Below are 18,733 nucleotides of genomic sequence, written 5' to 3' on the forward strand. Positions count from 1 at the left end.
CGCCATGGCTCCAGGCTCCACGGGATCTGACATGGTGGACTTCTGCTCCAGTGTTTTACTGTCTGCCACTGCTCCATGCCCCAGGTCCTCCAGTGTTTCACTGTCTGCCACTGCTCCATGGCCCAGGTCCTCCAGTGCTTCACTATCTGCCACTACTCCACGATCCAGGCCCACCTCCTCTGCATGGACCTGGACCCCCGTTCCACCCCCTGGTCCACCTTGTTCCCACCGCCCTCCAGGACTGTTGTTTTTTTGAGCACCAGGAGTCGCTCCTAGAGGGGGGATTCTGTAACGACACGCCAGCAGAGGGAGCTCTTACCTAGTACTGTCTGTTACCGCTCCCTCTGCTTCCTCTATGGTTACTTCCTGTTTGGCAGGCATATAAAGAGGGCCATGCCAAACAAACCCCTGTGAAGTATTGTTTTGCTGATGCGGACTGTGGTGGGACAAGCAAACGACAGACACAGTGGGCGTGACATCAGGCCTTGGAGAGGCTTTTATTAAACAATAAAATAACAAAAAGTGTCCAAAAGGGGGAAAATAAAGTGTCCAAAATAAACAGGGGGTCTGGTGTCCTCGTCGTGTTGGGGGTTCTGTGAAGGAGGGGCAGTGTTCGGAAGGGATGTCTCCAGGTAAGGGGCGGAGTCCGGCGGCCGCACACACTCCCCTCTTCGGGTCCGGCGGCTTCATCCAGCGGCTTCGTCCACCTAGGCACACGGCACCAATTAAATGGGAGATTAAACGGCCCGGCATCCTGTCCCGCAGCCGTATCAGGGGTCCCCGTCGGGAGCCTGGTGAAGGGCAGCGATTACCGGATGGGGTGATGATGATAATTAGGGGGGAGGAGGCAGCCGACTCGTCACACGGACTCTACCAAGGCACCACTGGGGGATTAAACGGCCCGGCATCCTGGCCCACAGCCGTATCACGCCGCCCACACGGGAGTGCTACCTTCCTCAACCAGGCTCCAGCGGTCGGAGTGGGTGGGGTTCCTCTCCGGGCAAGTCCCTCTCGCAACGCACCAGACCAGGGACAGAGAAACCGGAATTTAGTCGACAGCTTCAACCAACTGCAGGGTAAGTGGTAATAAATTAAACATCACTTACCCCTTTGGCGGCTGGGAGGCCGTCACAATCGCCTCTCCGTCCTGGTCCGAGTTTTCACCAACTCGAGAGGGGATGACGTCATCAGGTATTTCCCAACTGTGCTGTCTAAGCTCTGCCCTGCCCGCATTCTCCAACAGTGTGGCGGGACAAGCAAACGACAGACACAGTGGGCATGATGTCAGGCCTCGGAGAGGCTTTTTTTAAACAATAAAATAACCAAAAGTGAGAAAATAAAGTGTCCAAAATAAACGGGGGGATCTGGTGTCCTCGTTGTGCTGGAGGTTCCGTGAAGGAGGGACAATGTTCGGAAGGGAAGGGTCCAGGTAAGGGGCGGAGTCCAGCGGCCGCACACGCTCCCCTCTTCGGGTCCGTGGCGCGAGGGGCAGCGGCTTCATCCAGCGGCTTCGGCACACGGCACCAATTAAACGGGGATTAAACGGCCCGGCATCCTGGCCTGCAGCCATATCACGGGTCCCCGTCAGGAGCCTGGTGAAGGGCAGTGATTACCGGACGGGGTGATGATGATAACTGGGGGGGGGGGGAGGCAGCTGACTCATCACACGGACTCTACCAAGCGTTTTCCTTGTGTTTCATTGCCTTGTTTCCTTGTAGTTATTTCCATTGTCATTGTTTTGTTTCATTGCCATAGTTTTTGCCTTGTTTCTTTGCCTTGTTTATTTTGTTACTTTGGATTTCTCTCTTGGATTTCGATCTTGGACTGTTTTCCCTGTTTTATGATTGTTTCGCTGCCTGCCTTGACCCTTGCCAGTGTTTTGGATTACGCTTTTGTCTTGCCCTTGGATGTTACTGTTTGCTGGTGTCCGACTCTGCCTGTCTTGACCACAATCTGTACAATAAAGCTTGCATTTGGATCTATCCACGCTGTCTGTCGAGTCCCATTACAACATGTCAATATTTTAAAATATTTTCTTTAATATTATTGTTAGCATAAATAATGAACTGATTTAATTTATTTTTATTTTTAAATCGGTAAATAAAATAGTTTAATACTTCCAATATATTTTGTTTATTTTGCTATGGGATTGAAATTTGTTTTGAAAATCATTTGTTGTAATGTATAATTAAGAGCTCATATTAAAGAACTGATTTTATAGTTAAGTCTTTGCCATAAACTGTATGTTTTTAATGACTTCTTGAGAGAGGAATATATTATTTTAGATTTATATTACTCCTTGTCTTTTATTCCTGCCATAATTAAAATAAAAATGTCCTGGAAATGTCCTGGAAAATGGTCACAGACAGTGGGAACCTTGGTGGAGCACTATATGTTCAGCGCTGTTCTTTTCCTTAGCAATGACAAATTTGTTATTTTAAGTTTAGACATACATGAGGCAGCTTCTGCCAGCTTGATCTGTGTATTCTAAGCTTTGAGGGAATGAGAGACCTGGCCCTGCTGTGCTGAAACTTCACAGACACATTCTGGGGACACCTGAGACACTGATAAGATAATACACTGATAAGAGTCATGACTGTTGAAGATTACAAGTAGTTTATTGTTCTTTTTTGCATCAAGGCTAACAGAAGAGCGGAATAAATTGGACTCATTTGCTTCTCTTGAATTGCCATAGAACAGATTCCACACATCAGTGAAGAGTTCTCCGCATCTTCTCTAAAATCTACAACATCCATCATGGTATGTACAGATCATTGCTACATTAAATTATTGGTCCACATCAAATTTTTATTTAGAAAAAGTGTCACTGTAGCTTTTAACACTGATAACCACTAGAGTTGGGGTACTCGGACTCGGACTCGAGTCCGGTCTCGAGTACAATTTTTACCCGACTCTGGACTTGTCACGGACTCGGATGCATTTTTACTCACAGTCAGTGTGAGAATGCCGAGTTCTCTTTCGCTTCTATTAGGTTCTGTTATTGCTACACATATGCTTGTCTTAGAGACTGTTCATGTAAATACAATCGGTTTTGTTTTAAGTAAACCTGAACAGTTTGGAGCAATACTGATGTGTCAAAATATTTGATCTGTGCGTCAGACCTTAAAGCGACAGCAGCGTAAACCTGCAGCCGCCGACCGCGTCATAAATATTTATCAAACAACAAAAGAAAAGGAGAAAATCACTCACTGTTCTTGACTGAATCACTTATTAACTTTCATAAGAATCATCTTTAATGTATACAGTGAATATTTTGCAGTGTTTATTTTAACATTTATTACTTCATGAAATATCTGTAGTCTATTTCTGTAGTAGCCTTTATATAGACCTACCTAAAAAAAAACTTAAAAAAACCCCCTAAAAATTATATTTTTTTAAAAAAAATTGCCTTCGTTAAGCTTGAGAATGTTTTAGTTACAATAGTTGATTATTTTTTTCTGTATAGAATTTTTTTTTTTTTTTTTTTTTTTAAACATGGTGGCATTTTCTAGCTTCAAAGAAAAATACTAAAAAAAAAGAGTTTTTATGGGTGTGCATGATTTTCTAATAATTCAATGGCCAATTTGATGGTGTAGTATTGGTTTAACAAATCAAACCCTCTGGCTATCAATAACAAGTGTATACACTGATAAAAAATTATTCTTTGGTGAAGTAAATACTTTGGGAAAAAAATATATCAAAAATATCATTTATGTTCAAATGATACTTTTTTAACCTTATGTCTAATGTGAAACCTTGGGGGTATAGCAACCAAAATTAAGTAAAACCTGCTCAACTTTATGTTACTGGTGTTCCCATCATGCACTGGTACATGAATTATGTAAATAGGTTGCATTTTCACTGTTACATTGTGTACATTATTTACTTTATTAGTTTTAGTAACCTGCTGTTTTGTGACATGACGTTTTAGAATGTCCTGTTTATCATTCTCGTTAGGTCTCGTAATTATGATTTATCTTATAATTATGACTTTTACAGTCATAATTTCAACCTTTTATCTCATAATTACTCATGTCATAATTTGTCTTTCTTCATTGATTCACCCAAACACTAAATATAATTTTTATGCATGTTTTACACAAACTTCTCACTATATGTGAGTGTCATTTTTATCTAAAAACTGTTAAATAATAATGACTCATCAAACCTACCTTTATCGTCATTAATGGGAGTCAAAAAACAGTATATATTTTTATCCAGCATTGGCTTTTAAAAGGGCTGGTCTAGAATCTGAATAAATTCATTTATCATCTCTGCTCTCACAAGAGATTTTACATCATTTTTGAGAGCAAAGTATCTGCTATATAATCCACAATGGACATCATGGTAAGAAACCATACTGTTTTTTATTTTCATCTAGTTCTTTAGATTATCTCATCTTTCATTTGTCAGTGTCTCCTTTTGAACAGAAGTTTGAACTGGTCATAACACTGCAGAGGTTTGGTGTGGCGTTAACACAATAATATGCTAAACGGATGAAATGATTTTGCTTTTTTGATCACTTTAGGTTTTCACTGTGCTGTCAAGGGCCCTTTTCCTGGTCTCTCTGCTTCCTCTTTGCACTCAAAGTGGGGATAATGAGGTGGACCAAAATACTCTTGCCAAAATTACAGACTTTTTTCGTCAGAAGTAAGTTTTCATATTATTGTAGTAGATGTTGGATGAAACATTTGTTTTTAGTGCTCTCTGATTGCAAGAGTTCAAATGCAAAAGCCTCTAAGTCCATCTGACATTTTTATTTAAAATAAGCATTTTTATCAGGCTCCTATGTATAGGTTTCTACCTAAGTACCGGTACTTCTGATGTGAGTTTGAAGTAAAAGTATTTCATAGACGTACACTATGTGTCGAGAGCATTCACTGAGTATGGTTATCTCATTTTTGCCCGAGGTGGCTTTTAGAGGGTTTTTAGAGGGTTTTGATCAACTCTTCATATTGCTTTCAGTTTAATTTATTATTATTGTTGTTTTCAATCTAAATACAAGAAGAGATAAAACATCTATTTGCACTCATTCACACTTTTCCAGCACACATGTTTGATGAGTACCTCTGTTTTCAATATATGTAATTGGTGATAATTTGTGTCTTTTTTAGTTATGAAATAGGACAATTCGGCAGTAGCCATCAATGTCCCAATGAATCAGTGTGGGAAAGGTTTCATACCATCGACATCCAACTTCCTAAATGAAGAACTGGAAAAAGAAAATGTGAAAAATATCATAAAGGCTGATGAAAACCCAGTTTACGAAGGCAAAGAGCTCATTGCTGCAGGAGTTCAGAAAAAGCCAAACCCTGCTCATTCAGAGTTTTTACTTATGAATCCTCCAAATAATTCACCCTTGACACGCTTGTTGAATAAAAGAAAGGATGGTTGTGTGGTTTTCTACACCTTAAACTCTCCCTGTATAGACACCTGTCTCAATGCAAAAAAACACGTACAACATTATAGAAGGGCTTAATAAATTAAAAGCATACCAGGGAACTAAAGCTTTTGCTTTCAAAAACATCTGGATTCACGATCAAAACAGACAAAATGAACTGAAAGAGAAACTTAAGGAGATTACTAGTCGCATTCCCCTCTATCGCTGTAATGGAGGTGCTTGTACCCTTTGTGGAAAGCCAGGGTCAAATGCTGAAATAACTAAGAAATGTTTCACTGCTTAACTTTTTTTTTTTTTTGAAAATGCTTATTTTTGCACAGTGCTGAGGTACTAATATTCAATGAATCTCTTGCTTGATTAATTGTCTTGACTACAAAATTCAGATATTCTGTTTACATTGAGATGTGTTCTGTGTTATTAAAATTGCTTTGCTATTACTCTTTTGACATCAAAAAATCTACTTTCAGAGTTTAATAAAGGTATGCAGTGAAAAATTAGCACTGAAAAGGTGTGGACACAGTTATTTTTGCTATACTGACCTTATCTGCATATGCATTTGTAGGAGTTGCCCTTTCAGATGCAAAATGTATTGGGAGAAGAATATTTATATGAATCATACTAGGGATGTAACGGTATGACAATTCCTGATCACAATTATAGTGACCTAAATTATCACGGTTATCAGTGTTATCATGGTATTGTTAAAATGTACTGGAAATGTTTAAAAAGTACTGACACATAAATGACTTCACCAGGTATTATATTTAAAATCAACAAACAACAAATAAAATGACTTTTTGTTTGCATAATCACTAAAACAACAACAGTAGCCTACCAATGATGTCCGGATTTAAAATTACAACATGATTGACAACAGTTTAACTAATAGCATGTTCAAATATCAAAGGTACATTTTCAAATAAAGCTGTGAAAAAGTTTCATACAAAGATAAACCTCACATTTCTGCCTTTAAATAAAGAGAAGGTTAAGTCAAAATGATAACTGATTTAATAAATTATTATGTGTATTTTATCTGTTCCATAACTAATCTAGATAACTGGTCTGAATTGTTTAAATGTGTAGAATCCACTTGTTTTTCATCAACCGGTCAAAATTTTGCCACAGCAGGGCGTGCAGATTCGGCCCGTTTTTTGGCCAGACAGAAACTGGATACAAGACAATATCTTAAAAGCAACACCACCACCAGATAAAAATAACATTTAAAGGAGAACTCCACTTCCAGAACAACAACTTACAAATAATTTACTCACCCCCTTGTCATCCACGATGTTCATGTCTTTCTTTCTGCAGTCGTAAAGAAATTATGTTTTTTGAGGAAAACATTTCTGCATTTTTCTCCTTATAATGGACTGATATAGTGATATGGTGAACTTCCAAAATGCAATTTAAATGCTGCTTCGAAATGCGACTGTAAACGATCCCAGTCGAGGATGAAGGGTCTTATCTAGCGAAACGATTGGTTATTTTCATAAAATAATACAATTTATATACTTTTTAATGTCAAACGCTCGTCTTGTCTTACTCTGCTTGGACTGTTTTTGTTCCTGTTCATGACAGTTAGGGTATGTCGAAAAACTCCCATCCCATGTTCTCCCTCAGCTTCGAAATCGTCCTATAATCGCTGTTTTACCTTTTTTGTTAAGGGTGTTTCATCTTCTTTGCATGTTCACGTTGCAAAGACTGGGTCGGAACTTCTGCAGTGATGTAGGATGATTTTGAAATTATTTTTGAAGTTGAGGGAGAAAATACAATTGGAGTTTTTCAACATACCCTAACTGTCTTGAGTCAGAATACACAGAGTTCATGGAGAAAAAGGCAAGATGAGCGTTTGAGATTAAAATGTATTTAAATTGCATTATTTTTATTAAAATAACCGATCGTTTCGCTAGATAGTCTTATCTTCTTCCTCGGCTGGGATCATTTGCAAACGCATTTGGGATTGTTTGAAGCTGCATTTAAACTACATTTTGGAAGTTTAAAATCGGGGCACCATAGCAGTCCATTATATGGAGAAAAATGCTGAAATGTTTTCCTCAAAAAACATAATTTCTTTACGACTGAAAAAAGAAAGACATAAACATCTTGGATGGCAATGGGGTGAGTACATTATATGTGAATCTTTGTTTTGGAAGTTGACTTCTCCTTTGAAGGGGTCATCGGATGCCCATTTTCCAAGTTGATATGACTCTTTAGGGTCTTAATGAAAAGTCTATAATGTACTTTGGTTAAAAATTCTCAATGGTAGTGTAAAACAACACCCTTTTTACCATCCCAAATTCAGCTCTGCAAAAATCATCCCATTTTGGTCAAGGCTGTGTTTAGCCGCTGAACTTGCTAACTAGCACGTTATTAGGAAAGGCAATCGCAAAGATTCATAAAAAGACCCTCATACTCACTTCTGCTGTAAGTGAAGCTGGATCACGAATGATTTGCGCAAACACAGTCGGATATATGTAGATCGGGAGGCGCATTCCCTTCACAAACAAATGTAATCCACTGCATCTTCAGCTGCTCAGATGTCGGGAGTAAATGACGACCACTACGTTCATTATTACATCCAGCAATACAACACCTCAATCGCTCAATTCTTGTCTAACTTACATCTATGCTCCAGCATCAAAACATGATTTAAACATGATTTGGCCCATTTGTAAGCCTTTCAAATGACCTTATCACCTCAAATGCCCTCACAGGTACGTGTTTACTGTAGGTTTATATTGTAGGACCTCATAAGTATTTTTACAGTATATAAATGCTGACATACCATAGATTTATGCTGATTTTATGTAAGGATTATTACATTTTATTATCTATCCACCTTTTTCTCCAACGTGGAAGTAAACCTATGGGTGAGACTTCCGGTTCATTAGCCGCTATAGGGAAATGAGAAGAATGAGAAGAATAACAATTCAGTAACGTTCAGTAAACGGTAAAACTGTTTGCACTACAAACCAGTGTGTTTATAATTAAGATAATACATTAAAATAACATGGTAAAACACACCAATTTGCAATATCAAGCAGCAAAATTAGCTGTTTTGTTTAGTTAAACATAGCTGGACGCCGATGAGACCGGAAGCCAGATCCATAAAATGTTACGCGAAGAAAAAGGTGCATTCATTCACTGCAATACCGTGCGAGACCAATACAAGACAATATCTTAAAAGCAACACCACCCTCTGTAGGAGATGAAAATAAAATTGAAGGCGTGCATGAGTCTGTATTAAAAAATAATTTAAATGTAAATATTTTCTAGCAATAAATATGGACAGATATGTACATATATGATATGCAGAAAATAAATACGGAGCATTTAATTTGATTTTTTTCCCCGAAAATGTATTGATAATCAGGGTATTTACATCTTTCTATGAAATGCTTGTGATTAGCACCATCTTGTGCATCACTGTAAAACTGCACATTGCAGCCACTAAACATGAAAATCCACAATCAAGAAAAAAAGAAAGACAAAAAGTATAAATTTGATGGACACTAATCAAACAATATTTGCAAAACAATTAATTTTTACTATTATATTTTTATATTCTATGTCTGTTTTCTTTATACTACCTGAACAGACCCACAACTCTGCACTTCTCATCCTCCTCTACACACAGCCTACTTGTATATAACAACTGTACATATATTATTTATGTTGTATAGTAATAATAATAAAAAACTCTTTCTGTGTATAAACCGTACACGGCGAGATTATTTTTTAAAGTCTTCCTGAGGTCACAAAAACTAATAAACTGCGAAGTTGAATACGTTACATTATGAAACCAACCATGTGACAATGTGGCTTTATTTTTATCATTTCATTCTTATGACACTAGATGGCAGTGCAGGCGAGTTTAACCAAACATGAGGTCAAGAGCTCAAGAAAGAAGATATAATGTGCATATAAATATATAAAGCATAAGGTGAAAATATAGAAGTGGTATATATTACACATTGTGCTATTAATTATGTTTATTCAACAAAATACCTCTATAAATAAATAATAAATAGATCCATTAATCAGCAATATTATTTTAACTACCATTAATCAGTAAGTTCCCTCATTATTCTTGGGTACACGAGAAGTTACAAATAAAGACTTTGCTCATGTCTGATAAGCAAACAGCTGTTTCTGTGATCACACAAAGGTGATCTAAAGATTATGTAAAGACACTGACAAGGCTATTTAGGTTTCAAAGTTAGCAACCTTATTTTGCTTTATCAGACAAACAATTTTTTAATTTTTCAAATAGATTTTTTTCAAATACATTTTTAAAAAATATCAATAGACCACGAACATTTATGACCACGTTAAGGCTATTTTATCGGATTTGTTAAACATTTAAAACTGAAGCAATTATATATAACGAAAGCAGAATGGTTTCTAAAGTCAAGTTTTTATTTATTTATTTAGTTAAATGTATAATTGCACATGCATAATTAAAAAAGAAGCAAACAACTGGATATTATATTGAATAAGAATATTAAAATGTTTTACATTACAGTATTGACATTACATTACAGCTAAAATGTCACAGCACTGTTTAAACATTCATAAAATAAAATAATAATAATAATTAAAAAAAAAAGTTTGACAACAAACTTCCGGAATAATTGTGCACCACCGACGCAAGTGCAAGCACGACTGCGCAAATGCGCAAACAGACAAGTTGCATTCTCACTTTTTGAGTTGCATACCACAACATTTAAGACAGACAGCATCACTTCCTTGATTTCACGGGACAGAGAGCGAGTCTCCTCCCACTCGAGTGGCATATTGGTGAGAAAAAGCCTCGTTTGTCTCACAGGAAGAAGTTGAAAACATGAAGAAACGCGACAGTTAGAGGGATCACAACTCAAAAGTCACAGGCTCAGCACATCTGTTCTCCGGACGGCGGGATTAAAATGTGTTCCTGTCAAAGCGAAGAAACAAGTGGCTTGAGACACTGACTCGACTGGACACATTGCGCTGTATCAGAGCGACTGAACTATTAGAAAACTACTGAAACATTTGCAGATATGTCGGAACTCAGGTCCAGTTTCCTTCACATTGGGGATATCGTGTCTCTGTACGCGGAGGGAACTGTCAATGGATTTATCAGCACTTTAGGGTAAGTTGATCTCTCTCTGTTAAATACACTGTACGTAAATAAACATGGCAGTTAGACATTTCATTCAGATACACTGATGTGATTATGTCGCCCAAAATGCATATTACAATAGTAAACATGCAGTACAATTTCACGTACATTTTTTTGACCTCCTCATGTCAGATGAAGTTTGTTGAGTGGAAGTAGGAAGTGATTTGAGCACATACTATAGGCCAGAGGTGCAATGTGACAGCATTGCTTCAGGGGCATGCAAATTATTTAACAGGAATGCAAAGTTAATATACACAATAACACCAATACAACTGTATAGGGTTTTTTGGGGGGAAAATATCACGGTTGGTATTTACATCATATCAAATAAAGACTCCAGACATATTAGTATTCTAAAAAAAAGCAGATTTAATTTACATGGAGCGGGTCACCACAATGGGCGATGGCATTTTTGATATCACGTGACCTGCTGTATCATGCAATTGGTTGATTAACTACTAATAATCCCAAAAAGAGTAACAGAGGGTTTGCGCTTACATCCCGATTTGGTCAGGTACCTGGATGCGCGGCCATATTGGCGATACTTGGATGTAAACAACAGCATGGATTGCACGGTTAAAGGGGACGTCCATATTTAAGACGTAAGATTCACAGTTAATCTAGTTTGCACTAGCTGCTTTGACAAGGGGCATGGCAGTACTGAAACACCCTCTAAGCTGTTCGCCAAATCGCAATGCACTGGGACAGCTAACCAATCATAACACATTTCCTTTTTTCGGAAGGCTGGCCTTCATTAAACCCAGAACTAATTGAGCTATTTGTGCCAGGCTGGGAGAAAGGTATTGTAATAATGTAAATTATGTGAAAAATAATGCGTTTTTCGACCACCAAGCATGAGAGCGTGTTCAAGTACACCCCCAAAACAAAATCAAGATTTGAAAAAGAGCATAATAGGACCCATTTAATGTCCTACTGAATATGTTGTTCTGCTAATTTATGCTGTCCAAACCATGGAAAAAGGTGTGGAAGCTGCAAAGTCACATAGTAAAGGACTTCGTAAGGGTGCAATATTTTGACAAAGTTAAAGTTAATAGGTGGTAAAGATATATACGAGCTGTATTATTTAAGATATTAGAATGGAAATGATAAGAACAAACATGAATGTTGGCAAGATTCTTGCATTGGAAATCCTGGTTTAGTTTGGCCGACCACAAACAAGTTTTTTGCACTCTTCTCCTTTATTTGTTATAACTTTTGGCAGTCTATAGTACTCCAGATGTTTTGCCCGGTCCGAACATATAGTACAGCCCAAAACGTGATAATTGATCATTTTCTGCAGCAATAATCAGCAAAATATGCTAGTTTCGTTCGGTTCAGTGGCATACGTTCAGTGCCGGCAGTATGGCCGATTGATGACGTGTCGTGAAAACACTATAGAACTCTTTCAGATGGTCATCTTATGAAGTATAGTACACAAAACATTATAACAACAAACACATTATATATATACTGCAGGCATGGAGATCCAGCTAGATGCAGAAAAAAATTTACTTAGCGCACTTTTAATTATTAAAGAAAATGAAAACAAAATTGCTGAAAATGTACTTACTCCCCTTACTCCAAGATGTAGATGAACAGATTTGGAGAAATTTAGCATTAAATCACTTGCTCACCAATGGATCCTCTGCAGTAAATGGGTGCCGTCAGAATGAGAGTTTATACAGTTGATAAAAACATTGCAATAATCCAAGTAAACCATGCTTTTGGTCAGTCAGTCAGAGTTTTATGAAGTGAAAAGCTGCATGCTTAAAAGAAACTCTCCTGTTTGAACTCTCCTTCTGACGGCATCCATTCACTGCAGAGGATCCATTGGTGAGAAAGAGATGTAATTTAGCAAATTAAAATTTTGGGGTTACCTATTTCTTTTAAATCAAACTGAATTTTTATGATTGCACTGTGTAACAGAAGTACCTTTGATTTTCAAATGGTCATGTAGGAACATATCCGCTTGAAAGTCTTATGAAAGACTATGAATATAACCACATGGAGGTAAAACGCCCAGCTCCATTTCAGGTCGCGCTGAATCACTTTTGCATTGTTGTGCAATGACTCATCAAGCAATTAAGGTGCAGAACAAATAGCGCGCCAGTGCACGCTGGCATTTAGAATGCTGCGGTCACAATATCTACAGTTTCTCTTTGCTTAAATGTTATAGCGTTAAAAGTTTGCGGCATGCCATCAAAAGGATTGCAGGAGCGATCATTTCTCAGTTGTTTTTCACAATTCATGACACAGCTGTTTTGGAGTTTCAGCAGTTGTAAAACTTAATGTGTGGTTTTTTAACTTCTTACTATGATTCAAAAGTAAGCGCTGAGGTTTTGTTTAGAAACATAATGCTGGCAGTAATGTGCATTTGTACTGGAACCGTGACGTTATGTATGAGCAGACCTTGTGTCAAAGGGAGCTGTCACACTTCATGTCCCAGTGTTGTAGTGCATAGTTGACGTTCCAGTTTTTTCTGGGTCTTTTGTTACATTTGCAGTATGTTTGTCCGGTTAAGTTTTTCCATATTTAGAGACAGACAGGCAGAGAATGCTGAGTATAGAATATTAACATGCTACTCTTACTGTCTCTGCAGTATATATGTGACCGTGGACCACAAAACCAGTCCTAAGTAGCATGGGTGTATTTGTAGCAATAGGCAAAAACACACTGTAAGGGTCAAAATTATTAATTTTCCTTATATGCCAAAAATCATTAGGATATTAAGTAAAGATCATGTTCCATACAGATCCATGTTTCCCACTGTAAATATATCAAAATGTAATTTTTGCTTAGTAATATGCATTGCTAAGAACTTCATTTGGACAACTTTAAAGGTGATTTTCTCAATATTTAGATTTTTTCGCACCCTCAGATTTTCAAATAGTTCTATCTCAGCCAAATATTGTCCTATCAACAAACCATCAATGGAAAGCTCATTTATTGATAATGCATGAATCTCAATTTAAAAAAAATTGACCATTCTAAATGGATTTGTGGTCCAGGGTCACATATGTGTTTACTGCACTTTCATTACCTTGTTTACCCCTAAATAGGGTTCATTTAAGTTCCTTAAAGGTACAAATTATTTCCTGAAGTGTACATATTAGTACCTTTCCAAAAGGTTTTTTAACTTATAAACCAGTAAAGGGATAGTTCACCCAAAAATGTAGATTCTGTTATTGTTTGTTCACCCTCAAGTTGTTTCAAACCTGTATGAGTTTCGTTCTGCTGTTGCACACAAAAGAAGATATTTTAAAGAATGTTGGTAACCAAACAGCAGAAGAAAGAAAGAAACTCATAAAGATTTAGAACAACTTGAGGATGAGTAAATGATGTCAGAATTTTTATTTTTGAAAACTATCTCTTTAAAGACAGAACTAATGTGAGCTAGGGTCATTAAATGAATGGTACATGCTTTTGTTGAAGCCAGCCTGTATTATTTCCACTTATATTTTAAAGGGATAGTTCAGTAAAAATGAAAATTCATTAAAGTCATTAATTACTCACCCTCATGTCGTTCCAAACCCGTAAGACCTTCATTCATCTTCAGAACACAAGTTAAGATATTTTTGATGAAATCCAAAAGCTTTCTGACCCTGCATAGGCAGCAATGCAACTACCACGTTCAAGGCCCAGAAATGTAGTAAGGACAACATTAAAATAGTCCATTTGACATCAGTTGGTTCAACTGTAATTTTATGAAGCTACAAGAAAACTAACAGTTTTATTCAACAATTTCTTCTCTTCCCTGTCCAGAAATACTTCTGGAACCAAGGCCGATGAAAAAGTGCACTTTTGCACTCTATCGGAGGACTGCTTCCCACAATGTGCTTGACTTAACTTTCCAGTTAATGAATAAAGTGTAACACAATTTGATTTGAAGACATGAGACAAAAAACATGTTTTTAAGTTTGCACAATGCCTATTTCTTAATATTTTGCAAACTTAGTAGGCACAGTGTATACTGTGTATGTTTAGTACTACGCTCGCTCGCTCTCTATTCCGAACATTGTCAAAGCTTTTCTTCTGATCCTAAACAAGGCGTTCTTGGATTATTTCCCAGAGGCTGTCATGGGTTTGTAGAGATATAATGGAAGTTAAATGGGGTTGTCTTTGTTTAGGGACTAAGGACTTGTTGTAATGCAGAACCCTGTAGAGGAAAAAGACTGATAAGAGGCTTGATTGGTTGAAATTCAGCATAATAAACATTTATGGCCATAGTCTGAGAGTGGTTTGGTTAAAAGGGCAGTAATATGGGTGGTCACATAGTTCATTCTCTGTACTGAATCAGTTCATGGCCATGAAAGCAAATGTGACCCTGGACCACAAAACCAGTCATAAGGGTCATTTTTTTTAAATTAAGATTTATACATCATCTGATGTATGATTTGTTAGGATAGGACAATATTTGGCTGATATACAACTGTTTGAAAATCTGGAATCTGATGGTGCAAAAAAATCAAAATAAAAATTTAATTAAACAAAAATTAAGTTTTGATGTATTTACAGTGGGAAATTCACAAAATATCTTCATGGAACATAATCTTTACTTAATATCCTAATGATTTTGCCATAAAAGAAAAATTGATCATTTTGACCCATACAGTGCATTTTTGGCTATTTCTACAAATAAAACCATGTGACTTAAAACTGGTTTAGTGGTCCAGAGTCACAAATGTAGTAGCTGTGAAATACAAATCATCATCTGGGCTGAGTGAAAGAATAGAATTTGTTCTAACATGCTTAACTTGTCGCAAGCTAAGAGTGATTGTTTTTGCGTTAGACAAGGTCTAACTCCTTCACCTCATGTCATCAACTAATGGAGCTATAATTAGTATGTTTGAACACTGCCGACCAGGCTTGCATTTGGTTCATGGTTAACTCGTTGTACTTCGTTGTGTCTTTGAAGATTGCTGGCTGTCAAAGAGTTTAAAAAGAACTAGAAGTACTCTGTTACTCGTTTATGAGCACGTAAAACTAGGTTGTTGGCACCTTTCCTGTTTTCTACTCCCCATTCTAAAGCACATCCTATTAATGTACTTAATGTCTTTGTTTAATACGCCTGTACAGATAGACAGGAAGATGAGGAAGTGTGCTGGCATAGCTAATTAAAGCAATAAAACAATTTGTCACTATGAAAATATCCATTTGCAGCACTTACTTAGCTTAGTCATTGTTTAGTGGAGTGGCTCTCTTTGTGGCGGTTTGGTAGCTTTGTGGTTGCTTATGTTTTTTTATAAGGAAATTTTAACTGGTAATTTTCTCATTATTTGGCCTTGTTATTAAATCCAGACGTGCCTGACCATAGACAGACTTTAATGAAGCATTTAAGATAAATAGCATGGAATTTCCCAGACTTGCCTTTAAGGGTTTTCATAATCCCAGTAACCTTGAAGATGATTTTAATTGTGTGTGTGTGTTTTTTTTTAGCTTTAATATTCTGAGACAAATGCACATTAGCAACTTGCTGATACTTGATGTTGTAGACCTGAATATCAGGTCTTTGCAACACTGTCTTTTTTCAAGACAATATAAACTTCTTGCCGTTAAAGGAAATACACTGTAGGCTTTCAAGCAAAAGGTGAACGGTTTCATAGCCTACATATGATAACAGAGCATCCTACAATCCCAACCAAGTGTACACTGTGGAAAAATCATAGTACAAAAATAAAACAGCAGTATTACAAAACATACAGTTGAGGTCAAAAGTTTGCACCCCCTTTCAGAATCATTAAAAAATGTTGATTATTTTAGCAAAATAAGAGGGATCATACAAAATTCTTCTGTTAGAAAGAACTGCAGCTACTCCAGAGTGAAAATGTCCAATCTCTACATTTATTAGTTTGTGTGGATATGTACAAAATGTGGTTTCTGTCAGAGAACAAATTAAAGATGATAAATATACCTATGATATTATGCAATGACAAAAATACAAAGATAAAACTATACAATCTATATAAACTATAGAATTGTCTGAGGCAATAGTAAACAAAACTAAACAAGCTTTTTTCACATATGAGCACAAAATGCAGCTTTAATAAACAGACCGGGGCTGCTACTGCTACTGCTTGCAAGCAGTGTCAAATTACTGTATCTTTACTAGCATTCCCATGAGCTCATTATAATAGTAATTAATATGCCGATAAAAGCCTGAATAAATATTTACATCAGCACACATGACATGCAACGCTCTTATACAAATGAATTAGCATCTTAGAGTACAAATAACCAAATCATTCGTCAAATATGTGAGCATTACGGCTACTGTATTGATACTGCAATAATTTTCCTGAGGTAAAATAAACTGAATTACGCTATGACATGCTCTGAATCACATCTACAATGATAGTAAGTATTGTTACTTAGAGAGTTATTAACGCACAGCAATACCACACAAGGAAAAAACAGACTTTAAAGGAATAAACAAAGCCAGAGAAGCTCCGTATTGCTCTGCTATGCAGGATGTTGCCGAGCTGAAAACTTTTTGCGCATGCAACAAACGAGTCTGGACAAGTTAGACTCGCTCATGCATGAGCCAGTGAATTTTGTTTATTTAGTACTGATCTGAATAAGATATTTCTCATAAAAGATGTTTAAATATAGTCCACAATAGAAAATATTGGTTGAATTTATAAAAACAACCCCGTTCAAAAGTTTGCATGCGCTTGATTCTTAATACTGTTGTTACCTGAACGATCCACAGCTGTGTTTTTAGTCCCTTGTTTGTCCTGAACAGTTAATCTGTCTGCTTTTCTTTAGAAAAATCCTTAAGGTCTCACAAATTCTTTGGTTTTGCAGCATTTTTGTGTATTTGAACCCTTTCCAATAATGACTGTATGGCTTTGAGATCCATCTTTTCACACTGAGGACAACTGAGGGACTCATATGCAACTATTACAGAAGGTTCAGATGCTCACTGATGCTTCGGAAGGAAAAATGATACATTAAGGCCAGGGGGGTGAAAACTTTTTAGAAGATCAGGGTAAATTTAACTTTATTTTGTCTTCTGGGAAACTTGTAACCATCTTTTGTAGCCTCTGAAGGGCAGTACTAAATGGAAAAAAATATATATTTAGGCAAAGTAAGAAAGGTGTACGCATCTACTTCTGTTCAAAGGTTTTCGCCCCCGGCTCTTAATGCATGTTTTTTTTTCTTCTGAAGCATCAGTGAGCGTTTGAACCTTCTGTAATAGTTGCATATGAGTCCCTCAGTTGTCCCTCAGTGTGAAAAGATGGATTTCAAAATCTTAGTCATTTCATAAAAAAACGCACACAACTTCTATGAAGCTATTTTTGCTTATATTTTGCTAATATGAAGCTAATATTGCTTTGTTAAACCTAGAAGCAGAATTTGTGACTTTAACATATTTTTGCTGTCTGGAGATTTTAACAGCATAGACACAAGACAAAATTAGATTTCAGGAAGCTGCACTGTTTGCCTGCCTCACTCACACTTCTTTCTTTTTCACAATACTTCTGTATAACGTTCAGTGCTATTTATTCTGTGCTTTGAAACAGATCCTCTTGTCCAGTGTCTCAAAGCATAGTAACTAGTAGTTGTTGAATTGCATAAAAGTGCTTGCAAATGGTGAACTCTTAATAAACCAGTTCAGATTTTCCACACACTTTATGGTCTTGCGTAACCATGCATATTTTATTGATATGCTGGACTGCCACATACAGTAATTTTATTTACATAAATGATGAGTTTCACATTGTGTTTCATGTTTGTATCTTTTTAAATGAAACAACTTTCTTTTTTGTTGTTGACAAAAGGGTATTTCAGGTACAAAGGGTTACAAAAAAGGTTGGGGAAACACTGTTGCCGCCCAACTCTTGGGTAACAGGTGAAAAGTAATGCTACTGCTCAGATAACGGCCTTTCTGTCATATGCTGTGTGGTACTTCCTTTTAAATGTGGTAGTGTGTCTAGTGTGACTTGACATCATTCATGTCTTTTTTTTGTCTTCTAGCATTGTAAGGAAGGAAGATTAGCTTGATATCATACTACCAATTGAGTGGTGGTTTGATTCCCATTATGAAAGCTTCGTAAAGATTCATAAATTCACTTTAAACAAACGTAATAAAAATGACATAAATTTCCTGTCAACCCAACATGTTGGTGACCTTTAAGAGTCTATGCACACCCACATTCCTCCGGTCAGTT

At 36.9% G+C, this 18,733-nt stretch overlaps 1 protein-coding gene and 1 pseudogene across 1 annotated transcript in view; both read left to right on the forward strand.

The window, feature by feature from the left end:
• Window positions 1-622: 622 nt before the first annotated feature.
• LOC127181118 (uncharacterized) lies at window positions 623-5,722 on the forward strand (annotated as a pseudogene).
• A 4,392-nt stretch (window positions 5,723-10,114) lies between these two features.
• The window catches only part of itpr2 (inositol 1,4,5-trisphosphate receptor, type 2), a 104,368-nt gene continuing 95,749 nt past the window's right edge, over window positions 10,115-18,733 (forward strand). Inside the window, exon 1 of the mRNA XM_051134464.1 lies at window positions 10,115-10,532. Within this exon, the coding sequence (XP_050990421.1) occupies window positions 10,441-10,532 (92 nt within the window). The 5' untranslated portion in view covers window positions 10,115-10,440. The remainder of the gene's footprint in view (window positions 10,533-18,733) is intronic.

The sequence above is a fragment of the Labeo rohita genome, chromosome 18 (assembly GCF_022985175.1).
Source record: "Labeo rohita strain BAU-BD-2019 chromosome 18, IGBB_LRoh.1.0, whole genome shotgun sequence".
NCBI lineage: Eukaryota > Metazoa > Chordata > Actinopteri > Cypriniformes > Cyprinidae > Labeo > Labeo rohita.